Raw genomic sequence first — 19,682 nt, 5'->3', positions numbered from 1 at the left:
AATTTAATTTAAATTAATATATTCACAATTATAAATAATATTTATAATAAATTAATTTATTTATAATATATTACATAGAATAATATAAATAAATTAGTAAAGTAACACATATATTATAATTGAACCATATATATTAATTCAAAATACAATTATTCACGGTACATTACATATTTAATTTTATTTTTAATTTGCTAATTAATGTTTAATTAAGGTATGTTTATAATTAATGTTTAAGTAATGTTTTTTTATAATTATTATTTAATTAATAATTTTTATAATTAATATGTTTTTTTTATTTATTTATAAAATAATTAAATATTTGAATATTGGATGGAAATATAAAATATATAAATATTTAGAGTGAATATATAAAATTATATGAATTTTTTAAGTGAAATATATAAATAAAATTAAAGTAAAATAAATAATATAATATTAAAAAGAGAGAAGAATATAAATAGAATATTTTTTTTGGTGTTAAAATTGGTGCAGAAGGTTGGAGTAAATATTGCACCATTTTAGTGCAAAGCACCAAAATGGTGCAAAAAATAGTGCATAGGGTTGGAGATGGCCTGAGTAGAGACGCTAATCTCCATTCCACGCCGCCTCACGTCACACATGCCTCTGCCTCTTCTCTGAGCACTGAGCTCCACCACTTCCAGCGGGTCCACTGTCCATTGTCCACCGTCCAACCAACCTCCACTCTCCTCCCGACATCGACCGATTAACCATCGCGGCCTCCACACAATCGTCGGCGTCGGTCGTCGCTCTCCACGCAATCGTCCCTATAGCTTACAGTCCCTTTTGACAAAGCTTCCTGGGAAGCAGAAAATGTGAATTAGTTCTAGTTATCTACAATCGAATCCTTCATGATTTTGGTGTTTTGTATATGCAAATCATCTTTTGTCGTACTGTATGTCTAGTTATCTACATTCTTGCTTCTATTTCGTTCCAGGCTGTTACCTCATGGCATGGTTTTTTTCTTTTAATAGTTTTAAGTCTGTTGTGCTTCTCTATCTCTGTGCTTTCTCAGGTTTCAACTTTGTTTCACTTCTTCTAGTTGAATTTGTTCATCCCCTCATTTGCTGGTCTATCCATATGTCTTTTGATTCTTTGAACGTGGCCAAGTCTCCTGAATTTATCTTGAAATGTTGATGTACTGTTGTTTCTTGCTTCCTCCATTATTTGGTGATTGCATATCATATTTTTTTTTCTTCAAAATTGATGAACATGTTGGTTACTGTTGTGGGAAATTTATGTCCTGAGTGGTATTGTTGTGTCCTAAGGGTTTTAGATTAGAAAGGACGAACATTTGAAAAGAGAAAAGAGAAGTGCTTACTGCACAAATTTCACTCATTACAGTTTGCAGCACAAATTTGCTCCTTGGATTGGTGCATGATATGTTCTCTTCTCTATATGAGATGTTTCCACTTTAACCTTCCAATGCTCTGTACAATAAAGGGTAAATTTGTCCTATTTCTTGCTTCCTGCACTATTTTAATTTTGGTGATTCACTATTGTAATTTTTATATTGTTCAAAATAAATAACCATGCATGCAAAGCCCAATGTGGTAAATAAAAGTGATGCTTATTTATTATGATCTTCTGAAATTTATAGGTGTTGCATTTTTTGATGCACAGATCAGAGAAAGAGATGAATCGTCACAGGGACATGGTTGCAAATTTGAGAACAAAAGTAAACCAAATGGCTTCCACATTGAATATGTCAAACTTTGCCAACAGGGATAGCTTGTTGGGTCCAGAAATAAAGCCAGCTGATGCCATGCGTAGAACTGAAGGTCTGGACAACCACGGCATTGTCGGTCTTCAGTGGCAAATTATGAAAGGCAAGCTTCTACCCCTTGTTGCTGATGCTCTTATTGTTATGTTGGTCAGTTTCTTGCGGTACTGGTTCCTTACAAGCTATATGCTTTTGAAGCAGAGCAAGATGAGGGCCTTGAAAAGTTGGAGGAGACAGTAACAAGTACAAAACATATTGCACTGGCAGTCAATGAAGAACTTGATCTTCACATTAGACTTATTGTATGTTTTTTTTCCTCATTAACTTGGTGGTTACATTATTTCCCCTGTATATTTGAATATCAGTACCCAAAAACATGTCCTTTATATGTCGAATCGTGCAAGGCTCTGTAACGATTATTTCTCTCCCACCATGCAGGATGACTTGGATCAACATGTGGATGTTACTGATTCCCGCTTACGGGTAATACTCTTGCCTCGAGTTCTATAACTCCATAATGCTTTGGCTTTTTTTATTTACATTGGCAATAAGGGGTGAGTAAATAAATTAAGATAGAAAAAAGTCCCTGACAAACAGAGAGAGATGAAAGGAAAAGAAAAGGTTACATTGTTCTTTTAGAAATATTTGGAATTGTCTGAAATCTTCGGGAATTTGATCTTTGTTAATGCTCTACAAACTGTCAAACTTAGGAGAACATTGGGGAGTTTACTTGCTCTTTTTAGGCTGCTGTTAGCGTGAATTTTAAGTGAAACAATTAGGTCAGTAGTTATGGTTATTGTCATTTTGAAGCCCCCTCTTTGCAAATACAACTGAAATTCGAAAATATATTTGAGTTTTAGTCCATTGTATAATTTGACTTAGATTTATAAAGGAGAAAAGAAGAAAAGGAAAGGAAATCTTTAAGGACCAATAATGTTATAAAGGAAAGCCAACAGTGGATGTACTGCAATGTGTGTCAGTGGAATACACACAGCTATGAATAACTCATATACAGATTCAGGCGCTCTTTAAGTGCAGAACCCAATGAAATACACACAGCTATGAATTTACTTTGTCTACCAATTATACATTCCAAATTACAAAATATTTAATGTTTTTAATTCTCAAACAATATTTAATTTGTAAAAAATAAAACTATCATAAAATATCATTTTAATTAGTATTAAAAGTATTGATATTATAATATTATTAATTTTAATATTAATATATTAAATTTATATTATATACTATTCAATTAATAGTTTTTATATTATATATTATTCAATTTTTAATATATATGATAATATTAATTTTAATATTAATATATTAAATTTATATTAATAGTTTTTTAAATTAAGATTAAAATACTAAGATTCAATAAAAATACAGTTTTACAAAGCACAAACCTAATCATGCATTTGAGATCTTTAATGACCAATATTTGGTTCTTTTCTTGATGTAGGCCAATTCACATTACTTTGCCATAATTGAACAGGTATATTCTGAAATCTCTCCCTTTACTTGGATGAACTAGGTGGTTACTTTAATCAAGTCGTTTAGTCCTAACTTTATAAGTAGCAGGATGTATTTTAGATTTTGGAGCTTTGTCCTATTGAATCAGAGGATTATAGTGAACCATGGGAGTTAACATGTGAATTCAATTCCATAATAGATTCGGCTTGTGCTTTTCAAGTAGCATTAACAGATATAAACTTGTTGAAGATTAAATAGCATCAATGGGGTTATTTGTGTGATTAATTTTCTTTGGTAATCTTAGGCATGTGGAAGATAATCCATGCAGCATTTACACACAGAGATTAGAATAATAAACGTAGAAAGGAGAATAACAATAAATAAGGAATTTTATCTAGTTCAGCAAAGTGCCTAGTAGGTCCATGGAGGGTCACCTGCAATTTTAGGAAAAAGATTACAAGTGGGAATGTTAGATGCTAAACTGAATCTTTTACATGCAAGATATGATAAACTGAGCTCCTCATGAACATCTCCCTTCACCACTCTTTTATTTTATTTTATTTTTTTATTTTTTATTCTTTTTTTTGCTGAGCTTGTAGTGTGCAGCATTTTCTTTTAAACTGTGCTAAGTTTTTTGCTCTTTTACTTGGCTCTTTGCATGTTGTATATCTTATGTTATCCACTAATAAAAAATCCCCTCATATTTTTTAGTGTCTTGATTCATTTAATTTTACCTGTGATACATATTTTTGCATTTTGTTTATGAGCTGGTTAGCAGGTTAGAATTCATGTGTTTTGGGCACATAACAATGTTTTCTTGGAACTTCATTGTCAGATTGCAGAGGGGAATATGTGGTTGAACGACAACATTGGTGTTGTTCCTAAAAATTCTTGGGCAATAGATCCATTTGGCTACTCAGCTACCATGGCATATCTCTCCGCCGTATGGGTTTCGAGAACATGCTTATTCAGAGGACTCATTATGAGGTAAAGAAGGAACATGCTCTGAAAAAGAATTTAGAGTACACATGGCGCCAAAATTGGGATGCTGAGGAAACGACTGATATTTTTGTGCACATGATGCCCTTCTATTCATATGATATCCCTCATACTTGTGGGCCAGAGCCTGCTATATGTTGTCAGTTTGATTTTGCTCGAGTACACGGCTTTTTTTATGAGATGTGCCCATGGGGAGAGCATCCAGTGGAGACCAGCCCAGAAAATGTACATGAAAGGGCTCAAGTATTCCTAACACAGGCAGCAAAGATGGGACAACAGTCTTCCTCATTGATGCCATCATCCTCCAGCTCATAGATCTCTTGGTGATTCACATATGGATTAGCATGATGTCATTATTCACTGACTTAAATAATATATTTTATAATATGAATTTTATACTATTTGGATCCATTATGTATTTTGAGATATTTTAAGTTTCTTAGTGTTGAACTATAGTAATGTTTTGGACTTTTAGATTTCAGAATTATGAAATGAAGTTGATGTGTTTATATTGTCTTTGATGTTTTATGTATTGGAATGTGTGTGTACATATTGATATTATATAGCAGGTTTATGAATTTATTGAAAAAATGATATGAATCAGATTTAAATGCATTTATTAGTGGCTAATCAGCCACAAAAGCAAATTAAATAACAAATATTTTTTTTATTTTACTATTAATTTACGACGAAATAGCGACTAATTGCTTCTCTGATGCGATCAAATAGCGACTAAATAGCGACCAAAACAACGACCATTTAACGACCAAAATTTAACGACCAATTTACTTCCACACAGCGACCAAATGCTCTTCCCTGAGGCGATCAAATAACAACGAAATAGCGACTAAATTAGCGACCAAAATAGCGACCATTTAGCGACCAAAATTTAACGACAAAACAGCGACCATTTAGCGACTAATATTTCTAATACCTAATTTGCCATGACACCAAATTAGCGACCAAAAAATGGTCGCTGATTGGTCGCTATTTTAGCGACCAATTTCCAGATTGTCGCAAAAAATTTAGCGACTGGCCAAACACCGACCATTTCATTTTGGTCGCTAAATGGTCGCTATTTCATAATAGCGACCAAATTCTGCCTTTTAGCGACCAAAATTTTGGTCGCTAAATCACTGTTTTTTTGTAGTGATAACATGGCATTCGTGATGCATAAACATGCTCAAAATTTATTTACTTTGAAACATAAAGATCTATTCTACTCACCTCAGGCTGACTCTAGAAAGACTCTGAAGCAGCTATCTCACTGCTGGGGTCCTCAGTTCCTCGGGTCCGAACCTACACGGGTGGACTCAAATGAGGGACCAAACAAACACTAATATAACTCTAAACATCTCTCCAGAAACCCCCTAAAGCACCACAAAACATCCATAGAAAACATGCAAAGGAAGGTTGAACAGGGCACTTTCGGCGGCACCTTCGGCGGCCGAACCCCCTTCCAGATTCGAAACTCATGCACCTTCGGCGGCACCTTCGGCGGCCGAAACTCCCCTCCAGAGCCGAAAGTCCAACTTTCGGGGGCGAGTTTAGGCGGCCAAAACATGCCACCACAGGCAGGTTCGGCGGCCGAACATGGCTTCGGCTGCCGAACCTGAGTTCTTCCAGAATGGTAGAACTCAGCCTCTCATGCACACTTTGCCTCCCAAATCCTCCAAATTCAACCAAACCATGCAAAAACATGCATAAACACACTCCTAAGCATTTAGGGGCTTAAAACTAGCCTATACCCCAACAACATTATATTTTAACAAACAATAAACATACTTTGTATCATTTAACTCACATAAACCCTAGCCTTTTACAACTAAGCTAATCATGCATCCAACACCCTTCAAACCCCTCAAAACTTACTAAAATCATAAAAGAAGGGTAGGATCTACTCTTACCTCTTGAAAAATGAGAGGGGAGACGATCCAAACTCGGAGATAGGAGAAATCGAGCTCCGGGGTCTCCAAAGCTTCAAAACTTGATCTTTAGCTCAAAATCTTCAAAACCAAGTTAAAACTTGTCAAAAACATGAATGATTTGAAGGAAATCATCAAAACTAACCATGGAAGGGCATGGACTCACCTTTGCCCGAAAATGGGGAAGAAAACTCGTCCATTTTCGGACATGGGGCCTTTTATAGGTGGCTGGCCAGACTACCTTCGGGGGCCAAAGGTGCTCCCTAAAGTCACCAACGTTCGGCGGCCGAACCTGGATTTCCTTCCAAGGCACTTTTCTTTCAAAAACTCAATTTCTTTCTTACTTAAAACCTTAAAACACATGAAAACATTTTAGAAAAATATATTTTGCCCTTCTAGAGGTTTCCAACATCCGAGATTCCACCGGAAAATAGGAATTCCGACGCTGGAGTCTAGCCGGGTATTACAGTTCTCCTCAGCCTGTCCCTTGCCCTCTTATTTGACCTTATCCTCCGGGAAGATATCGCCTATCCAGGTAAAACCTTATGAAGGGGACCATTTCTCCAACTACTTTCCTGGCTTGGCCCTCAGAATCAATCTTCCACAATTCAACCCCCTCACAGGGGTCGCAGCGTTGGAGACCATTATAGTCGGGCTAGTTGCAGTCCTCAGCCAATACACAAAGCTGAGCAGTATGCTTTCACCTCCATGAAGACTCACCTTCAGCTGCTCTTTGTAGACCATGATGATATCTTCCAAATGGATCTAGTTATCCTCAAGAGAAAAAAAGAAAGTAGCCCTATTCATTTCTTCCACAGGCGACAGTTGTAAGCAAAAGAAGAGAAAAGAGGGTTCGTATACAGTAGTGTAGCTGGCAAAGCTTTGAATATAGCTTGAGAAATAGGGCAATCATTATGGTTGAAGCTAGACAAAACAACGCAAATAGTGAAAATCAGCCAAATCGTGCCATGTGTCCCAGACCGAAAAGGCAAACCGTCACCTTTGAATTTGAAGAATCGAAAACCAATCGAGGACCTCTGATGTTGCATAAGAGTTGCCCAAGGTAAACTATGAGCTGTCATTACAAGACATGGATATGTGGCAAGGATCTAATATGTGGGAAACACGATTCCACTTGAGGAAAGAAGACCTGAACACCTCAACACCCGATTTATCATTAAGGCTTTGGCTCCCCTAGGTAAGACGAGTTTCGGCACAAAGTTACCGTTATCAAACACAGTCCAACGTATTCCCATTACGTCTGTAATCGTGGGATCACCGACCTGGCGATATCCCTTATCAAGTAGTCGATCACATCATCGTTTAATTATTAGGAATACTTTATTTATCTCCATTTTCTTACAGTATAAAAGAAAAAAAATCACAAAAGTAAATGTATGTTATTCTCATACACTACTCAAGTTTTAAGCAATTCGTTACACTCGTCCTATTCTCTATTATGTTGACTTGAGCGTCAAAGTGGCTATCATGGACACCTACTACCTTACGTTATTTTTCTTACAATTTTAGCCAATCACAATACAATTCTGTTTTTGACCGCATCAAATATTATGGATATTAATAATTAAAAAAAAAAGCAAAAAGTGATGAATTAAATTATTCTGTATAACTATGAACTTTAACCAAGTAATATTATTTATTAAATAAAATCTCAAATATTAAATAAATTCTCAACAAAAATAGAAGGCTATATTATGGTCTTAATGAAACCTTAGAGATTATATTACAAATTATCTTTAATATAATTTTGAATATAATCTTATTTTTGGTTTTAAACTTTGGAGCAAAATAAAATTTTAGTGAAAATTATGTTTTTTTGCATAATTTATATAAACATTTTGATTTAGATCAAATTTACCCATTTTTATCAATAATATTAAAAATAAATAATTATCATTAAATAATTTTATAATATTAAAATATAAAATTAATATTTCATTATAAAATATTAAATTATTATTTTAATTTTTAGTCAAAACATAAGCAAATTTCATTCTAATCAAACCTTATTGGTAAATTATACCAAACAAATTAATCTTAGCATAATTTCTCAGTGAATATATATTTTATATTCATTTAATTTAAGACTAGCAGCTGCTGTTTCTACTTTGATGCTGTGATAAAGTTAATTAAAATTGAAAGAGAGAAAGTGAAAGCGAGAGAAGGATGGCAGTTTTGCCTGACAGAGAGGAGACTTCCATTTTTCGATCTCCTCTCTGTACATCTGTTTTGTATAATTTTTAATATTTCGGCGTTTTATCAGTGAGTTTTAATATTTTATTTGTTTGAATATTTTATTTTTTAATTTTAGTTAGTTGAATTTCAACCCTGCAAAATTTTCGTTGACTGCTCAAAAAAAGTATTTTTTTTCGCAGTGTCGATAACTAGAGGCTGCCCCGTTATGTTTGGCAATCAATGCTTCCAGCCAGTTCTATCGCATCACTTCTTTCGGCGGTGGTCATCCTCGAATGCAGAGAGTTGATCGAATTTGATTCTGAATTTATTTTGGTATTAAATGTTTACTTTGTTATTTTTCGTCTAGCTTTTGATTTATCTTTGTGCAATTTATAATTTACATTAGCGCTTGCATGCTGATTTTGGCCAATTTATCGTCTACATTAGCGCTTGCATACTGGTTTTGGCTGTAGGATTTGCATCTGGCCATGCCTTTTATTAAATTTTGTCCCGTCGATTTTTTCTTCCTTTTTGATTATGGCTGTTGATGGTGGAATGGGGCTTACTCGGTGATCGATGCATCGTGCTTCGACGGACTGCTGTGGATTGGACTGAGTTTGAATGATGGGTTGGACTGGCAGTTCTATTGGGTGTGGATGATTTCGATGCATCGACGGACTGCTGTGGGTTGGACTGAGTTTGAATGATGCGTTGGACTGGCGGCTCTATTGGGTGTAGGGCTGAGCAGAATCCGGTTCAAACCGAAAAAACCGACCGAACCGAATCGATTTGAAAATTTGGTTCAGTTTTTTATACATTTCGGTTCGGTTCGGTTCGGTTTTAAATTTCAGAAATTCCGGTTATTTCGGTTCGGTTCGGTTTTGATCAGAAAAAAACCGAAAAAACCGAACCGAACCGATTAGGGATAATAATATATTTTTTCAATAATATAGAGAAATTAAATTATATTAAAATTAAAATATTTTAATTAAATTTTAAAATACTAAAAATAAAGAGTAAAAAATTAAAAAAATATTAAAAATCGAAACCGATTAAACCGAACCGAACCGAACCGAATCAGACCGGTTCGGTTCGATTCGGTTTCTGACCAAAATCGGTTCGGTTCGGTTTTCATAAAAACTAAAATTTCGGTTTTCGGTTTATTCGGTTCGGTTCGGTTCGGTTTTGAACCGAACCGACCGAATGCTCACCCCTAATTGGGTGTGGATGATTTGAATTGAACCTGTTCTTGTGGACTTGTATTTCCTGTCATTTGGCCATTGAATCTTTTAATGTAAAATGCTTGCATGTTCAAAAAAAATTTTTTAAATTGAGGCTTTTGAAATGAGGAGGTATTAAATTACTCTTATCACCCTGCAAATAATATATTTTATGGAAGATAATACTGAAGGTATTTGTTTGGTTGTCATATAGTAGACAGGAGCAGTCCCCCAATACTAAGCAGGCCACATGCTTCTACCCTCAAAGCTTGTTGGCTTTCCTGTTTTATATACTGATCTTTAGGTACTTAACTACTATTAAGATCAAATTATATATTAAAAAAAATCAATTCTTAGGTTCTATTTTCACAAGAAATAATATATATTTTTTATTTTATGGCATTTAAAATATTTAAACAATCATTAATAAAAATGAAAAAGAATTAAATAATCTTTAAAGATAATAACTTTTAAATTTTGAACATAAATCTTATTTATACAATTTTTTTAAATATTCCAATTAAATAATGGTATTAAATTATTCTCATAAAAATTCATTTTTCATTTATTAATTATGTTTTCGAGAAATAAATACTCCTATAAACTATTTTTTTATAATATTTTTTTAAAAAAATATTTTTATATTTTCTGATATTTTAACTTTTTAAAAAAATTAATTAATATAAAATATTTTTTATTATCAAAAAGAAAATTAAATAATTTTAAGTAAAATGAATTTCCTTTTTTAAGAAAAAGCAACTTTCTGTTTTTTATGAATCTTATTAATACTAATAAATTATATATATAAATTTATTAACTTTATTTTTTAATATTACAACTAAAAAATAAAAAATAAATTATTTTCTTAAAAATATTTTCATTTACAAATTATTTTCCATAAAATTAATGAAGCTTTTAAGTACTAAAATATATACAAATCGTATGGTTCTGCACCACAAGAATGGCGGGAGAGTTTTAACAGATGTAACTAATTTGAACCTTACCTTTCTTTTTTTGCTTTTCTTTTTCTTTTTCCTTTTCCAGGAAAATTTGAACAAGTTTCTTAATTAAAAAAAAAACAATAATAAAACATTCCTAAAGAAAATCACCCCCCAAGAATTGTTTGTCCTACTCGTGGGGCTTTTCTTTATCTCTTTTTTGCATTTTCTTCCTTCTAATTCTATAGCTGTCCTCTATTGTCCATTACTGGCTTTCAGAGAATGTAAGCAAAGGTTTACACATTCACTTCTCCAAAATCATATCCAATTCCCTAAGAAATGTCTTCTTTACATCAATTGCTCTCTGACGAAGGATTTGTGCAGACAAGTTTCTCGAAAACTAGGAAACAAGCACTCAAACTTAGAGACGAATCCATAAAACTGCCTAAATACTTTTGCCATGATCAGCAAAGACTTGATTCCATCAAGCACAAGACTGAGCAGGCTTCTACTCGAAAAGGGTCTTCGAAATTTTCATCGAAAAGGATGAGTTCAGATTCGGGGATGACTAATTTTAAGTCATTGTCGAATGGAGATGGACCTGCAATTGATGAAGCAGCTGTTAGAGCTGTGATATCTATCCTTGGTGGGTACATTGGCAGGTATGTAAAGGATTTGAGTTTCAGGAAGATGATTCGAGACAAGTGCAACTCTTGCTTGGTGAAAAAGATAAAGGATTCAGATGATGGGATTTTTGCAAATATGGAGCTGGGAATAGAGGGTATTGAGAAGTTGGTTGAAGATCAAGGGACGAAGAAGGAATTGAGAATGAAGTCATTGAGAAATTCGATTCAGCTATTGAGTATTGTTGCTTCATTGAATTCTGAAAAATCAAGAAATGGTTCAACTTGTGGTATTCCCAATTCCCATATCTCAGCTTGTGCTCAGTTGTATCTATCTATTGTGTACAAGCTTGAGAAGAATGATAGAATATCAGCTATGCATCTCCTTCAGGTGTTCAGCGATTCCCCTTTTTTAGCAAGGACCCACTTGCTTCCTGATCTATGGGAGCATTTCTTTCTTCCTCATCTTCTCCATCTTAAGGTTTGGTATCATAAGGAACTAGAGAAGCTTTCAGAATCAGCAAATGTTGATAAGGAAAAGAGAATCAAATTGTTGAGCAAGGCCTATAGTGACCAGATTGATATGGGAACAATTCAATTTTCCCTGTACTATAGAGAGTGGCTAAAAGTTGGGGGCCAAGCTCCTTCTATTCCGGCTGTGCCTTTGCCATATAGGCCTAGTCATGCACCATCAAGAAGAAAATCATCAGATTCTTATAGTTCTCATTCCTCCATCAACAGAAATTTGTAAGCTATCCACCTCCATATTCTAACCTTTTCTTTTTCTGTAATCTACAAATCACAAAATAGAAGTAAACTTAGTAGTCTAGTCTTTTGTTTATGATTGTTCCTTCCTTCCCAATAGATACCAAGCTGTATTTGGACCGATGAATGAGCAAAGACCTGTGGAGCTCACTAGTCAAGATAGAGATTTAATGGATGCTTGGGGTCCAAAGGAAGAAAAGCTTTGCATAGAAGATGGATATAACAGTTGCAGTTATGCTACTGTGAGTGTCTCTAATTTATTTTTCTTCTAACTTGCTGTTACATTGGATGTATCATCATCAATTCATCATCAGTTTTCTGCTTACCACAGAATAAGATGAGGACTCATCGGAGATCAATGAGCCAAAACTATGTAATTTCAACAAATGAATTAAGGGCTGAGACACAGAAATCAGACTACTTCAGCTTCTTATCTTGCCACAGTATAGTATCACAATGCTTGGTGAATGGCAATTATATAGTGAGAAGTAACTCAATCAAGAGCCTTGAAAATACCCATCATCCATTGAGTGATCTAAGTAGAGCTATTTCAACTATTTGCTCCTCAGATAGTCTAAATGACTGTGAAATTGCTATCCGAGTGATTACCAAAGCTTGGCTGGACTCGCATAGTAATCCTGTTATTGAATATGTTTTATCAAAAGAACCTGTGATTGAGGGAATACTTGAGGTATTATTTGCTTCTGATGATGACGAAATTCTAGAACTAGCTATATCAATTCTAGCTGAATTCGTTATGAGAAATGAGACCAACAGATTAATAGTACTCAACTCTGATCCACAGCTTGAAATCTTCATGAGACTTCTTAAAAGTAGCAGTTTGTTTCTGAAGGCTGCTATTCTGCTTTATCAGTTGAAGCCAAAGGCAAAACAGATGATCTCTGTTGAGTGGGTGACAGTGGTACTTCGAGTTTTAGAGTTTGGAGACCAAATGCAGACCTTATTCACTGTAAGATGCATCCCTCAAAAGGCAGCAATGTACTTCCTGGAAGAACTCTTAATGGGTTTCAGCGAAGATAGGAACTTAGAGAATGCGAGCCACTTTGTCTCCCTAGGTGGCTTGAGCTTGTTGGTAAGGACATTTGAGAAAGGAGACATTGATGATAAGAACATTGCAGCTATGCTTATGTCCTGCTGCATTCAAGCAGAAGGTAGTTGTAGGAATTACTTGGCTGAGCATTTGAATAAGTCTGCTCTCCTTGAGCTCATTGCTCTTGGAATCCAGAAGAGGGCTACAGGATGTGCTCTCATTTTACTAACCGAGTTACTATGCCTCACTAGGTACAAATTTCTATTAAATCCAATCTCTATTTTTGAACTTTCTTGTTCAGTAATTATGTATGTTAATTTGTATTCTAATACATCTAAGGAAATCCTAGCAGAAGAACACAGATAATCAGATTCTTAACTGAGCTTAACAATGGATGGAGTGGCTTGAACACTATGCATATATTTCTAGTCTTTCTTCAGAGGGCTTCACCAGAAGAACACCCACTAGTTGCAGCGATTCTGTTACAGCTTGATCTTCTGGTAAGTCCCATCTCTTGTTGCTTTCTTATTTTCAAACCAAATGATGCTCTATTATTTGCTGAGTTTTGGAACAAAATAAGGCCCACAATATGAAATTGAAATGCAAAAATTCAATGAGCATGGCTCTAAAAATTAGTAATAATGATATGAAGAGGTCAGCCCATAATTAAACTAGAACCCAACATTCCTTTCTTTAAGTTAAATGTGGGCTCAACATGTTGTTCATTATTGGAGTACTTTTCTACCACTTCATTATTGATGTCCTTTTCACCAAACTACATTATTAATGCACTTCTTATAAGCAGAAGATTGCATTTCCAATCAAAAACTCTTTTTTTAATGCACTTCTTATCAAAAATTGAATTTCTCCAGTAGTCATATGAACATTTTTTTACGTATTTCTTATCATAAACCTTTTGTTTAATAGAAACTTGTAAATTTTTGCAATTCACATTCATACATCATATACTTAGATTGTGTTTCAAGTCTTATCTCAAAAACACTATTTTTTTCCATGGACCCATTTGATCATTGAACCTTTTGACTGACATTAAAAGGAAAAACTAGAAAAGAACTTTTATTGAATGGAAAGAAATATAACATTCCCTCCCTGTAGCTAACAAATGTGAGATTGCTTTATGCACTCACCTTTTTTTCTTTTTTTATCACTTAAAAATACCAAGTAAATATATTATTTTTTCTTATTATAAAAGCTTGCAATTGTTTCATTTAAAAAAGGACCAACTAATTAAAATAAAATCATATATAAAATCTCATAATTAGTTAAGATCATGAAACAACTATAAAATTGAAATGAAGAAAATCTTTATAAATAACTCTCCAAATCTGTTAGAGTGATAGAAAAATTAAGTTAAGCCATGACTAAATTAGATCTCACATTGAGAACCTAGAGAAATTGGTGTAAAAACTCCAAAATTCTTCCCCTTTTTTAATTAAAAGGAAATCAACCCAATGAGATACTAGTTTGTAATAGACAGGATTTGGAAAGCATAAGTAGTGAGCGGCAGTAATGTTGCAGGGAGATCCTTTCAAGTCCAGCCTATATAGGGAAGATGCAGTAGAGGCAATTATAAAAGCTTTGGATTGCCAAATGTGCAACACAAAAGTTCAAGAACAATCTGCGAGAGCTCTCTTGATGCTGGGAGGCTATTTTTCACACACAGGAGGAGCAAAAGCAGAAGAATGGCTTTTACAACAAGCAGGTTTACATGAGAGAGCAGTGGATTTGTTTTTCAGCAATGAAATAATTGATGGGAACTTGGTATGATTTAGAATTATTGCATCATAAATAGAATTTGTTCTTGTTCCCTACTTGCATTTTAGATTCTTCCCATTTTTATATGATTGGTTTCTTATAATATTTGAATGAATTTAAATAGAGAGAGGAGGAAAAGGAAATGGAAGATTGGCAAACAAAAGTAGCAATTATCTTGCTCAACACTGGGGGCAAGAGATTCCTGGAAGCTCTTTCCAATTGCATAGCCAATGCCACCCCCAGTTTGGCACAAGCAAGCCTCTTCACCGTTTCATGGATGAATAGAGTTTTGCATTCTGTAGGAGATGAAACATTTGTTGCAGAACTGCCAGAGTCCTCAAATCATGACAGAGCTCTTGGTGGAAAGATACACAGTTCTGTTTCATTGAAGCATCATATAAAGAGTTCAGGTATGACATTTTCTTCACTACTTTAAAAAGTGAAATGGTCTTGGGTAACAATACCCAGTTTCCCAAAAAATCTAAAAAGTTAATGATTTTAATGTGGCTGTTACAAGCTCAACCTTATAAGAATGAGCTTAATAACCGTTAAATCAAATATCTGGATTTAGATTCGTGCTTTTATCATACACACTATAATTAATTCTGTTGATCTAACAGTTGTAAAAACTCATTTTTATAGGAAGTCTAGTTATATAACCTGAAGATTTGTTAAGACGTACCCACTTGAGTTACTTTGCTATAGTGCACCAGAAGGACTAATTCTTATTCAGATTTGAAATATCTTACAAGAACTCACATGAGATTGATGTGAACTAGATCTGATATTCTAAAATGAAAATTTTTGACAGAATGTATTTCGATGCTTTCAACATTGGATAAAGAGTTGATAGATCCCATTCGAAGTTCTTCACGACAATTTGAGGAATAGAAGGAATGAAATACTAGAGGCTAGAAAACGTTACTTCTTGAAGAAATGCAAGCAAATAACCAATGCTCATTAGAGAGTTGAAGGATTAGAAACTCCTCTGGGAATGTGTGATATATGTGTTGTTCTCTCTTTCATTCTTAATTTCTTTTTTAACATATCTGTTTATGAACATGTGCACATACTGCAAAATTCCAGTTAGCTGGTCCTCTTCTTCCCAAGTAGATTTTGTAAAGAGAAGCATATTCCAATGAAATAGAAATGATATTTCCTTTGAATAATCATACTATAATAATGTGATTTCTATAAACATGGATGTCCCAGATTTGTCCTAGGCATTGTCTTCTCATTACCCTTCTTTTGGGAGGAAGTTCTTAGAGGTAAAGAAAAGGTTTCTAAAATAATTCTATTATTTGGAAGGAATATTTATATTTGGAAGGAATATTTCCTTAGTAAGGTGAGATTTTTGAAGGTTTTGAGCTTTTTTAAGTTAATATAAAAGATTTTTCAGTTTTCAAAACCTCTAAAATAGCTTACTATTTTAACTTACTAAATTGGTGGTTTATAAAGATTTTGATACTGAAAAATCAGGGGTTCATCGTTTTAGGATTCATCTAAATTGTGGGCTATTGGACCAAAAAATTCAAATATCACTTTTCACACTAATATTTTAATTTTAAAATTTTAAACAATAAAATTAATTTTTTTACATTTATTTCAATTTTAGCTATTTATCCTAATTAATTTTGATAAAAAAATTTTTTAATTCACGTGTCATAGCTATGTAGGATTATTCCTTATAAAAAAAATGAAAGGTTTACAGTAATTTATATTTATATTCAAAATTTTAAATTTTGTATAATAAAACTAATCTTTCTTAAATTGTGACAATTATACTTAAAAAGATTAAATTAAATATGAAAAAATTAATAGTAAATTATAATATAGTCTATAAAATTTTATATTAATAAATATATAGTCCTTTACTTTATATTTATCATGTGTAAATTAAATAAACATTTATTACAAATAAATTTTCACTACATAAGATAGCACATATAAATATTATATATTAAAATATTTTATTAAAAATTTATATTCACTATTATAAATTATGTACATATTTTGAATATATGAAAAATAATATTTTACATTAATAATATTAAATTACATGTTTACTATGTAAAATCATCCCTTTTATGATTTTTATAAATTTATTTGAGATATTCGATATTTTTATTTTGTTTGCCTATATAACAATTATACTTGTGATATATATTAATTTATTGGTTGATCAGATAAAAAATTATATTTTATATTAATAATATTAAATAAAATAAAATAATATATATTTTATACTATATTTTTTTATATTTTAAATTTTTATTAAACGACCGTATAAAAATGAGAATGAGAAGTAAATAATGGGATTAACAAAAAAGGATATTGTTGAAATGAAAATATGTATTTTAAGCACTATTTTATTAGTTAAATAAAACTTTAGGGGTTATATTATAATTTTTCAATAACTTTTCATATTCAATTTATTTCTCAAAATAAAATAAAAAAATTTTAATTTTATTATCCAAAATTTAAAGTTTTGAATATAAATTTAAATGAAATAAAATGAAAAAAATTTTAATTTTATTATCCAAAATTTAATGTTTTAGATATAAATTTAGATCAACGTAAATATTTTAATTTTTTTATCTAATAGTTTTTTCAAGAAATAATTTTATGTAACATGATAGGTGAACTAAAATTTTTTTAATTAAAATTAATTAAGGTATATGGCTAAAATTGAGGTGAATATGAAAGGATTGATTTTATTGTTTAATATTTTAAAGTTAAAATATAAATATAAAAAGTTGTAAATGTTTATCCAATCATACATGAATTTACTTTTCAAAGGAAATTTCTTGTTTACTGCAAAGCGAATAAACATTCATCCAATATAATTTTATTAATTTAAATTTAAATGTGGGACTTACCATATATCTAAAATATTATTTATTCATTGATAAAGTATAATTGCATAATTAAATTTAAAATAGTAAAATGCTATTAGATAAGAACATTGAAATTTTCGCATTTACAGATTTAATCTGATGATAAGTGAATCTGAATAAATATAAAAGGTTTTAAGTTTTACTTATCCGATTTTCAATTTTTATTTAATAAAAAAACACAGAAATTTCCTTTAGAAGTTCCGTTGTTGGACTACAACTATTTTGATTGGCTAGAAGTGACCTGTCACCCACACTTATCTATCCAACTGTGCATATGTGATATATCATGCCCACAAATTTACCAGACAAGGTTGTATTCAATACATAAATCCAATAAAATGAGTTTGTGGCAGTGTCTTTTGTGAAGATAGGAGCAATAATACACAAAGAAAAATTAAATGAAAGCGGCAAATGAGATAGAAATGCATATATATCTAATTTTTCTTGTTCAACTTACATGTGTTCTGATTTCTCATATGCTCTTGTGGTCCATCCCTCACTTCAAGCATGGTCCACTTTCACATGCCATGCACCCGTTTACTACATTAGCCAATAGAACCAAATTGTCAAAAACCCACAAAAATCCACTCTTCCAACCTGCCTTACTTTGCACCATATGACATTTGAGTAATCCAAAAGTTGAGGAATCTAAAACATGGACCACAACTATTTTATAATATAAATAATATATTACCATATTATAAAATTAGATGGTTAATATAATATTTCATATTATTTACAGCATTCTCTTTCTAATTTTTTTTTCATATAAGGAAATATGGGAGTATTATAATAATTAAAACAATTGGACTTCTATGATAATTAAGAATTGAATTTTATTTTATTTTATTTTATTTTTTTTACATACTGAGAATATGTTCGTATATTCACTAATTTAATAAAGTTCTTTGTGTTGAACGTCAATTTTTTAATATATTTATAAACGTTTAATGTTCTCCATTTAAATTATATTTTTTACTCTAGTTAATTAATTACTATTACATATCACATCTCGGTGATCTTTATTATATTTTTATGTGAAAAAAAAATAAAAAATAAAAATTTATATTTTAAAAATAATATAATATTATTGTAATATATATAATTAAAAATTATTATGTGTATACAAAACTTTTATGGCTTAGTAGCACAATTTTCCATTACTAATATTTTTAGTAATAAATTAGTAATGAATTTAAGTCCATTACTATGAATTACATTACTAATTTTTTAGCATATTAATTTTATAATGATTTACACCAACAAAATATAGTAATATTTGATATCATATACTAATTTGAATAAAATTTGAAAAATAAAAATGTCAGATGCTAAATGATCTGTTACTAAATGATCTGTTACTAAATTTTACAAATAAATTTCAAAATCCATCAACTAATTTGAAAAAAAAAAAAAAAAATTTTATTAAATACTAATTATATTATTGATGTTACATAACAATCGTTCACGGTAAGTCGTGAGCTGTTATTACAAGGTAGAACCACATGGTAAGGGCACGTATATGAAGGAAAGATGGTCTATTCCGAGAAAGGAAGATCCAGACACCTCAAACACTCGGATCATTACCAAAGACTCGCTCTTTCTTCAACAAGGCGAGTCTCGACACAAAGTTACTATTAGTAGGCACAGTCCAGTGTATACCCATTATACCTATAATCATAGGTTTGCCAACTTATTAGCTAGCGATATCCCTTATCAAGCATCTAGCCACATCGTTGTCGGATTGTAGGGAAATTCTATATTTATCACTACTTTGTTATAGTATAAAAGGAGAAGAACCATAAAGGTAAATGTACGCTAGTCTCAAAACTACTCAAACTCTAAATAGTTTATTGCATTCTCTCTTTTCTTTAGTATACTGACTTGAGTATCAGAGTGGCTGCCATGAGCACTCACCACCACCTCACGTTCTCTTCTTTGCAGGTTCTCTCAAGTCACAGCTCGGGATCCATTCTGACCACATCATCAATCTAAACTATACAATGTCATTTGGTTCCGTTGCTGGAAAATCCTTTGAATTATCATTATTCATTTGGATTACAACTAGTCTTCTATTC

General features: G+C 32.0%; 2 protein-coding genes across 8 annotated transcripts; both read left to right on the top strand.

Annotated features, from left to right (window-relative positions):
- Positions 1–595: 595 nt before the first annotated feature.
- Positions 596–4,718, top strand: LOC110607368 (syntaxin-51). 3 transcript variants are annotated; one of them, XM_043951655.1, is made up of 6 exons: positions 596–833; positions 1,642–1,847; positions 1,943–2,043; positions 2,180–2,224; positions 3,204–3,236; positions 4,050–4,718. In XM_043951655.1, the coding sequence occupies exons 2-6, from the start codon at positions 1,655–1,657 to the stop codon at positions 4,203–4,205; spliced, it is 528 nt and encodes a 175-aa protein (XP_043807590.1). In that variant the 5' UTR covers positions 596–833; positions 1,642–1,654; the 3' UTR covers positions 4,206–4,718. The 3 variants fall into 3 exon arrangements, with proteins under 3 accessions (XP_043807590.1, XP_043807589.1, XP_043807591.1); XM_043951654.1 differs by lacking the exon at positions 596–833 and adding an exon at positions 1,363–1,462; XM_043951656.1 differs by lacking the exons at positions 596–833; positions 3,204–3,236 and adding an exon at positions 1,363–1,462.
- Positions 4,719–10,696: 5,978 nt separating this feature from the next.
- LOC110607365 (putative E3 ubiquitin-protein ligase LIN-2) lies at positions 10,697–15,884 on the top strand. 5 transcript variants are annotated; one of them, XM_021746456.2, is made up of 8 exons: positions 10,706–11,862; positions 11,981–12,122; positions 12,212–12,571; positions 12,686–13,182; positions 13,284–13,431; positions 14,471–14,713; positions 14,832–15,117; positions 15,519–15,884. In XM_021746456.2, the coding sequence occupies exons 1-8, from the start codon at positions 10,832–10,834 to the stop codon at positions 15,596–15,598; spliced, it is 2,787 nt and encodes a 928-aa protein (XP_021602148.1). In that variant the 5' UTR covers positions 10,706–10,831; the 3' UTR covers positions 15,599–15,884. The 5 variants fall into 5 exon arrangements, with proteins under 5 accessions (XP_021602151.1, XP_021602150.1, XP_021602147.1 ...); XM_021746455.2 differs by lacking the exon at positions 15,519–15,884 and adding an exon at positions 15,350–15,501 and having other exon boundaries at positions 10,704–11,862; positions 12,212–13,182; XM_021746454.2 differs by having other exon boundaries at positions 12,212–13,182.
- The last annotated feature ends 3,798 nt before the right edge of the window (positions 15,885–19,682 follow it).

This window comes from Manihot esculenta, chromosome 16 (genome assembly GCF_001659605.2).
Source record: "Manihot esculenta cultivar AM560-2 chromosome 16, M.esculenta_v8, whole genome shotgun sequence".
Classification (NCBI taxonomy): domain Eukaryota; kingdom Viridiplantae; phylum Streptophyta; class Magnoliopsida; order Malpighiales; family Euphorbiaceae; genus Manihot; species Manihot esculenta.
Note: the sequence above shows the minus strand (reverse complement) of the source record. Positions and strands in the feature narration are given on the sequence as shown.

Bases quoted from the DNA above. Each gene is read 5' to 3' on its own strand.
- LOC110607368 (XM_043951655.1), top strand. From the start codon at position 1,655: ATGAATCGTCACAGGGACATGGTTGCAAATTTGAGAACAAAAGTAAAC. The intron at 2,225-3,203 runs GTAATACTCTTG...TTCTTGATGTAG, and splicing joins TTACTGATTCCCGCTTACGG to GCCAATTCACATTACTTTGC. The intron at 3,237-4,049 runs GTATATTCTGAA...CTTCATTGTCAG, and splicing joins ACTTTGCCATAATTGAACAG to ATTGCAGAGGGGAATATGTG.
- LOC110607365 (XM_021746454.2), top strand. From the start codon at position 10,832: ATGTCTTCTTTACATCAATTGCTCTCTGACGAAGGATTTGTGCAGACA. The intron at 13,183-13,283 runs GTACAAATTTCT...AAATCCTAGCAG, and splicing joins GAGTTACTATGCCTCACTAG to AAGAACACAGATAATCAGAT. The intron at 15,118-15,518 runs GTATGACATTTT...AATTTTTGACAG, and splicing joins GCATCATATAAAGAGTTCAG to AATGTATTTCGATGCTTTCA.